This window comes from Camellia sinensis, unplaced genomic scaffold (assembly GCF_055761805.1).
Source record: "Camellia sinensis isolate YWXY unplaced genomic scaffold, ASM5576180v1 Unanchor1, whole genome shotgun sequence".
NCBI lineage: Eukaryota > Viridiplantae > Streptophyta > Magnoliopsida > Ericales > Theaceae > Camellia > Camellia sinensis.
The window spans coordinates 19,421,486-19,430,316 of NW_028128987.1; the positions used below are offsets into that span (position 1 = coordinate 19,421,486).

The 8,831-nt window shown below is 38.5% G+C and overlaps 1 protein-coding gene across 1 annotated transcript; it reads right to left on the reverse strand.

The window, feature by feature from the left end:
• Positions 1–4,860: 4,860 nt before the first annotated feature.
• On the reverse strand, positions 4,861–8,580 carry LOC145814349 (flavonoid 3',5'-hydroxylase 2-like). The gene is made up of 2 exons (XM_082911025.1): positions 7,669–8,580; positions 4,861–5,858 (listed from the first exon to the last, which is right to left on the reverse strand). Exons 1-2 carry the CDS (start codon positions 8,578–8,580, stop codon positions 5,223–5,225), a joined length of 1,548 nt encoding a protein of 515 aa, XP_082767151.1. The 3' UTR covers positions 4,861–5,222.
• Between the last annotated feature and the right edge of the window lie 251 nt (positions 8,581–8,831).

The following is an 8,831-nucleotide window of genomic DNA, read 5'->3' on the forward strand; positions in this document are numbered from 1 at the left end:
ATTCTGCATCATGAAGTTGACGACTGACTGAAGTCTGCCAACTTGTTTGCCAATTCTTTTACTTCCTCATCCCTCCTTAGGCATCTGTCCCTCCATACCTGGAGGTTATCTTCATTGTAGTACTTTCCTTGGTCTGTCCCTTTTGACGTGTCGCCTTCCTGGATGACGTCTTTCTCTCTATGACCCTGGTCACGGGCTTCTGTATTGTGGTTGTCTCCTTCAATGTCAAGGTCAATTGGTCTGCCACTCCCAGTAGGAGCGTCATCCCCAATATTTTCCTGCTGTCCGTTACTGGCCATCTATTCTTCCTTCGATTCCCACAGACGGCGCCAAATTGTGTGGGTGAAAATCTGACCACACTGCCTGTTTAGTGATCAACTGGAGAGCACATGCAAAATAGATGGCTTCAGCAACCTGAAACAGAAAGAAAAGGCTCCGGCAGTGGTTCTTCCACCCGGGGGCACTCCGACGATCAAGTTAATATATCTCTCAAAGATAATCAAGTGCAAAACTTAATACTCAAAACATAAATTGCATACCTTCGACCCATGGGGGTGCCTCTCTTTTATAATATACTCAATCCAAGTCCTACTAGAAGTATGACTTCTATGAACTCCAATTTAGTGCTTACTTTGGACTCTTTAAGAGATAAAGATAAACTCCCTAAGAGCTTTATCCTTATCTTGGTTAAGTCCCCTCTTCGTCTTAGGACTCTTGTCCTTTATTCGCTTTATCTCGGATTTCGATATCTTCGGAGATAACCTCGGCTTTGTCGAGATCACCTCGGCGTTACGACCAGGACACGTGGCACCTCGACTGACACGTCGGCGTCACCTTGCCACGTGTTGGTACTTAGAAAATATATCCCCACAGTATGTATTAGAATCTTATATGTTTTTTTTCCCCAAATGAAATAAACTTTTATTTTTATAATCCAAATAAAAAAAAATGTATGTAGACAAATATATTAAAAAGTTATTAGTCTATTCGATTTAATTTTTAAAATTGCTGTTAAATTTTTTTTATATATTTTTTTAATTAATAGTACTTTTTTTATTTATTTATAAAATGCATATAATTTAGATGTACCTAAAACATAAAATATTTATCAAAATATTTGAAAATTTTATTGAAGACAAAAAAAAAAAAAAAAAGTGAAAATGTGCCAATTTATTTATTTATTTTTTATTTTTTAAATTTTATTTTGAAGGAAACTTGTCTATAGTCTTTCAAAGAGTACTAAACCATACAATCTGGGCAAGTGGGCTAACCATGGGTAATATTTTAATGATCATTCCTGTTGATACTTTAGATTCCTCTGTCTAGATCATTCATATCACCTACTGCTTTGGGAGTAAATTTCAGGCAACCTTGAGGCCTATTCATATGTTGTTCTGGGCTGCTGTCTTGAGCTTCAGGTTCTTCTCAATACAATGTCAGGATGGGGTTGGTTCTGGTGGTTGTTGGTCTGCATCTGCCTGTGTTCTGCTCTTGGTTTTAAGATGTGGGTATGCATCTGCATCTGTCATGGCCTGCTGAATCTCTTGCTACTGCCCCTGGAAGTGTTCTGATGGTGTGTGAGGAGCTGTGTGCAGGTCCTTGTTCTACTTGTTATCTTCTTTGTTTTTTCTTTTCCTGTTTGGGTTTGGTTCCTCTCCAAACCCCTTGCTCTCCTTTTTTTTGATGTAATCTCATCTTGTCTGGTTTGATCATCAATCAAGGTTTCTTTTTGCTGTTTCAAAAAAAAAAAAAAAAGATCATTCATACAAAAAATAAATCGATTTGACAATTGTATCAAAATAATTTCATCAAAAAGTGAATACTAAAGTGTTACTGTATAAAGGAAAAATTTCACTTTACTTCCTATGATTTGAGTTATGTATGATTTACCATCTTAACATTTGAAAATGACCACATAAATCCTTTGTAATTTGTGGACTTTTTTTTTTTTTTTTTTTTGATCGGCAAAGAAAATCTTTATTGATGAAAGCAACCAAAAAAGATAGACTACATCAATAAAGAGGAGCTTGGAGCTAACGCAAAGCTCCAAGCGCCAGTTGGTAAGAAACCAACAAAAAGAGAACAAAAGAAACAGAAGAAAAAAAAACACAAAAACCAGAAAGAAAACAACTAAAAAACAGCACACCCAGCCAAACAACTTCACCATAAGGCCACCTACAGCCAGCAAAACAGCACTTTACAGCCCAATCAACTAGCAGACCACCTTGCCTTCAGCCCGGACAACCAGGATACTTGCAATACGGCCCGTACAACCAGAACCCAGCATTAAAGTCCATACAACTAGCAGACCATCTTGCCTTCAGCCTGGACAGCCAGAAGACCTGCACTACAACCCATTCAACCATCCAACACATCAACATTAAACCCATACAGCCAGTAGGCCAGCAGACCAGCATAACAGACACTCAACCACCACAGAAAATCTGCCACCCAGACACTCAAACTCAGCAAAGCATACCAGCATCACAGCAAACATCCACTATACTTTCCAGATTGAATCTTCATATAAACAAATTATACACTAATGGTCCCCTGACAGCAGTAGCCTAGTTGGCATCCCCAACCCGTGTTCTAACTTTCTCCAAGTCATTGGCTTCTAACTACAGCAGTTTGCTAATAACCTCCTCATCTTTGCCTTCAAAATCAATGCCGAGAGATTTACCCAATTCCAAAGTTGCTTCCGCCTCAGACAGATCAATCCTCCCTCTACTGGATTTACTTGCCATGGAGAGTGAAGTGGCAGCTGCTGCTGATCTGAAGACAGCTCCCTTTCGCAGGTTCAATGTTGATTTCCCGAATCTAGAAGGTCCAAACTGTAAACTTTTCATCTGCCGAAGCTTTTTGCTTGCTGCTTTCCTCTGTAAGCTTAAAGGAGTGAAACTATTTGGGGGTAAGCTAGTGACACTCAACTCCCCTATATGCCGGGGATGAAGATGACCCAGAACCCCATCACTTTGGAGGATCGGAGCAAAAGGTAAACTTAGGTTGCATACATCCAAAGGGGCCAACCCAACATTGAGAGGAGCTAGCTTACTTGGGCCGACAACCGAATGGTCCAAAACTAAGCCCACACCAGATCCATTAGACTCATTTGTTGATTTCAGATCCACTACTAAATTAATCCCTCGGCCCATAATTTCAGTCCCACACAAGGTTTTGATCACTCCAGAAGTTTGAATTTGAATTTCACCTTCGAAACTCCCACCGCCATCAACGACTCTCACCTTGGGACTCACCAGCAGTCTTGCAGAGCTATCTTGGCATGTGTAGCCGATATCTTCTGACATACCTATTTGCAGACCTGATTCAGCCACCACCGAAGTGTCCCTGAGCTGGTTATCCTCCACCATGACATTACTGCTCTCACGTGCTTCCACAGCTGCTATTCGTTCCACCTCAGTACTCGGGTCCACCTCATTGCCATCAAGGATAGCCACATGGTCATCATCTTCCTCATGCTTGCTCCCTCTATCAGCAATCTGATTGTCCTCTTTTACAAGAGTAGCATTTCGATTTCCACCAAAATACCCTTCAGATGAATTGCTGAGACCAGACAACTTTGTGTCTTTGATGAAGATGACTTGCTCCTCACACACCCTAACTGGGTAAAGAACACCCTTGCATTCTAAATTGAGGATTTGATTAATGGGTTCCATAAAGCTTGTCGCAATCTTCACTTTTCCATATTGAAAATGGTTTAAGTTACGAGTGTCCTCATCTAAAGCAGACACAACACCCCACACCTTGCCAATGTTAATGAAAGTGTAACAATTCCAAAGATTTAGTGGAACTCCATAGCAACTAAGCCAAACATGCCGTTCTTGAGCCAAGGACATCCCCTGTTTCCATTCGAGGACTGAATCGCACCATTCATTGAGCCAGCTCTTCATAGACATAAGTTTTTCCCTCATGACCTCTGTTGATGGGAAAGATAGGACCAGATCTCGTCCACCACCGACTCTAACTTGAACCTCCCCAACATAAGTTTTTCCATATTTAATATGTGGACTTAAGTCATTTTATTTAACAACATAATTCGCTTGAATGCTACGATCACCCAAATATATAAAGAACTGATTTATATTACGATAAAAAATATCAGAAATGAGCCGTAGCTCGAATCCAATGGCTCGAATTGGCTCGAAAGAGGGAGAGAAGAGAGGAGGAAGAAGCAGAGGAGAAAGAGGGAGAGAAGAAAGGAAGAAGAGATGAGGAAGAATAGAGGAGAAAGAGGGAGAGCGGATCGTCGCTGCTTGCCTCGCCACCGCCACCGCCACCGCCGTCGCCTCGCTGCCGTCGATCGTCGCAGCACCAGCGATCGCCTGCTCTGCCTCGCCTCCGCCCCCCGGCCCCCGCTTCCAGCCCCAAATGTTGGGCCCCCTCCAGTCCCTCCTTCTCCTCCCCCTCCAGTCCCTCCTCCTTCCTCCTTCCTCCTCCTCGCCTTCTCCTCCTCCCTCCCCTGCTTCTGGTTCTGCTTCACCTTCATCTCAAAAACGAGGCCGTTTTTGAATTCGAGCCATTTCGAGCCGCTCGGTTTCGAGCTACCTATCACTGTCCAAAAAATATTCATTTAATATGTTGCGTCATTACATAACATACATATTTTAAAGACAAGGGAGTGACTATAATACACATGAAATAGTCTAGATATTATGCGAATTCTGTAATTAATACACGCTTAGATAACTAACAACTCACATATTGGAATGCTAAGAGACACATATTGGCACGTACTTGACAATGGACTAGATCTTTTTCATACCAAATTGTTTTTTGCATGAAAAATTTCCAATTATTTCCAATAACAGACTTCTCCATGGGCTTTATTTGTGACTCGACTTCAATGACTCAAATCAAAGTGATTTTAAATTTATTTTGTAAACTCATACAGTTTTAAATTTTTTAAAGCCATGTTTAGAAAATATGATTCAAAACATGACTTCAGAAAAATAAAACAAGTTTAGAAAATAAATTTAAAATTACTTAGGTTTGAGGAAAAAAACATTTTAAGAAAAGTTTGATAACCAATAATACTACAGATTAAGAATTCAAACACCAGAAAAATAACAAAGAAAACAGTGTGTCATCCAAACTCAAATTTTATATTGGAGCTTATATTTAGAATGAGTATGAACCCTACACTGTTTTTCTAAGTATTTTTTTTGTATCTGAATTCATGATCTGTAGCATTAAACAGGCCCTTAAGCTGCAACATACAAACTAGCTGGAAGCCGGGGATTCACCATAGCCGAAAGAGGCACAGCCTTCTGCAGTGCAAGACCAAAAGCTTCATCCATGTTGAGCTCAGCAGCCCCATGAGCTAGTTTCCAATCAAAAGAGTGCACCAATGTGCCCAAAATGTACTCAACAAACACAACCCCCATTCTAGCACCGGCACAGATCCTCCTTCCAGATCCAAATGGTATAAGCTCGAAATGGTTTCCAAGCGGATCTATCTTTGTATTCTTTCCGCTCAAAAATCTTTCAGGGATAAAATCTAGTGGGTTTTCCCACACATCCGGGTCTCGCCCTATTGCCCATATGTTCACAGCAAGTCTAGTGTTCTTCGGAATGTAGCAGCCATTCACTTCACAAGCTTCGGCCGAGACTCTAGGAAGATTGAGAGGTGTTGAGGGGTGCTTTCGAAATGTTTCCTTGCATATGGCTTGTAAGTATGGGAGTTTGGGTATGTCGGATTCCTCTAGCCTTTGGTTTCGGCCTATAACTCGATCCATCTCTTCCTGAGCTTGGTTTAGGATTTTTGGGTTTTTCAACATCTCCGCTAGTGCCCATTCAATAATGCTCGATGATGTATCTGTGCCTGCAGTAAATAAATTCTGGCAAAGGAAATGAAACTGTATTTATAGCATGGAATGTGAAAATTAAGTACATGCATACAAATGTAACAATTTGATATCAATAAAGTTAGGATTAAGCCGACAAAGCAATCAAACTATTTATAAACAATTTGGATTCGACTCATTTAAAAGTCGTTGAAGTTCAGTTTGTTTTATAAATGGACAAACTTGAACTCAATTTTTAAGCTCCTTTAATAATTGAGTTGAGCTCGAATCAACGCAAGCTCGGTTCAATAAGGTAAGTAAACCTCAAGAGAACAAATTAATATTTATTTATAATAATATATTAAATCTATTTTGAGTATTTATTTTATTTTATTATTTATGTTTGCGTATATTAATATAAGCATTAATTTACATTTTGTTCATAATTTTGTCTTTTTTATTTAATAAACAAATTAATTTAAGTGTTTTTTTTTTTTTTTTTGAAGTCCAAGTTTAAGTTGAAATTCAATTCATTTATATAATTTAGTTGACTAAGTAGAGTTCGAGTTTCTCGAATAAAGTTTGATTATTAAGATCGACTAATTCTTAGCAAAGAGGCATCAACACCCAAAATTTCTGTCCAACTTTGCTCATTTGTAGCCGTATGATAAAATACTTTTATCATGTATAGTGAATAGAGTATTGTTAGGAATCCCAAATGTTTTACTAACATTTTTACTAAATATTTTATATGAGTGTGAGATTTACATGATGTAAGACTTACATATAAAAAATTTAATAGAAATATTAGTAAAACATTAGGAATCCCTAATTGAATATCATTAATGAGTTGGTGTTTCGAATGCTAAAACAAAAATGAAATTTTTTTTGTAGGTGCACCGAATCCAACAAAATCTTTTTACAAGAACTATGGCATATTATATATATATATATATATTTTCTGTTTTTTTGTGTCGTGACGCCACTATTCTGCATCTTTTAGAGATAGAGAGAGAGAGAGAGAGAGAGAGGGAATAGGAATGTTCGTGGCTATATTTATAATATGGCACGGAGGAATGAAATGGATAAGAAAACAGAGATACTCTCAGGTACACGAAGGTGATTGTGTTTATGGTGGATTGGTTGTGTATTTGGAAGTATTTCATTGTTAAAAATAAGTTAAAAAATATTTTCATATCAATTTTTTTTATTAAAAGTTTAACATATCATTTAGTTAAAAATGAGTCAAAAGTGTTCATGCATATCAAAATTTTGATTAAAATGTAATAAATTAAGGTTAAAAGAGTCAAAAAAATACATAAAATTGAGTTTTAGAGGGATTACTAATAATTTTTAATATTTCACGACCGGGACACCTGATTCCCAATACATACCGGTCGATACTATCGATACCGATACTCCACGATCGATACTATTACGTTACTCGATACCGCGATTTAAAACTATGTTATCATGTATAGTGAATAGAGTATTTTTAGGAATCTCAAATATTTTATCAATATTTTTATTAAATATCTCATATAAGTGTGAAACTCACATTGTGAGACTTACATATGAGATATTTAATAAAAATATTAGGAAAACTTCATGAATCCCTAGTTAAATATCATTAATGAGTTGTTTCGGATACTATAACAAAAATGAAAAAAATTTTGTAGGTGCACAGAATCCAACAAAATCTTCTCAAATGAACTATGGCATATTAAATATATGGATGTCATCAGGTATGAAAGAGTTAGTGTAATTCTATTATAATATTTTGTGCATGTAGAAGGAGAAAAAAAAAACACAAAACACGACAAATCAAAAAATGTAACTACGGAAGGGCCTTGAAGAAGAATACCAAGAGTACAGCCTTAATATTGGTCACGCTGAGCCTCTCATCATCCCTGCAATTTTCTTGTTCAGCCATAAGAACATCTAGGAAATCCTGCTTTTCCTTGTTCTGCTCATAAGATTCAGCCTTGTGTTCCTCAATCATCGTTGTTAAAAACACATCAAACTTCTTACGTATATGCTTCGTCCCAAGCTCAACTCCTCCAAAGTCGAGCCACGACGCAACAGACGAAGGCACGAAATCTCCATAGTTGAAAAACCCAGCCTTAGTCATGAGCTCCACCACCATGTCCTTAAACTCATTAGACTCCAAACCCTGTTTCTCAAACAATCTCCGGCCGAGCACCACTTTCCCTATCATATTTGCCATCGCAAACGACAGCATCTCCGCCACCACCACCGCCTCACCACGACAACTCAAATCGTGCATAGCTTTCAACACATGGCCAAGCTCAACCGTGCGAAACGGGGCCCAACCCTCAAGAGCCTTCACGCCAAGAATGTGTAAGTTACCTAATTTCCTAAGCAACTTCCACCTAGGTCCGTAATCGGCAAAAACCAAGCCCTGGGATCTATAGGCCATGTGGGTTGCACCCGCGTTGGGTGCGCGGTTAGAGAAATTGGTGTCCAGCGCTTTGAGGAACGCTAGAGCGGAAGCTGGAGTTGAGGCAACCACCATACCACTAGTGCCTATTTTGAGGTAGATTATGGGTCCATATTTTTTAGCCATTTTTGCTAGTGTAGCATGTGGCATGGTTCCTAGGAGGGGAAGGGCGCCAATGAGTGGAAGCCCTCGTGGGCCTGGAGGAAGCCGGTTAGTGCTTTTTGAGGAGAGGGATTGAATGAAGAAGTGGGTGAGGAGGAAGATGAGAAAAGCCATGGCGAGCTCATGGAGGAAGACAACTGAGTTCAGTGCCATAGGGGTAGTGTTGCACCAGTGTACATGTAGCCTTGTTGGATTAAATAGCCTTCATTCTTTGTCATGTTATTGTGTCACATTAAAAATAAAAATAAAAATAGAAGTCTTTTTCAAAGCCTCCTATTAAGGGCCATACAAAATTAAAAATAGTAAATATACAACAAAATTAAAATTTTCTTACAAGTTAAATTTTACGAAATGAAATTATTTAAAGAATATTTGATTTCAACTCAATTCATTTCTCTAATTTT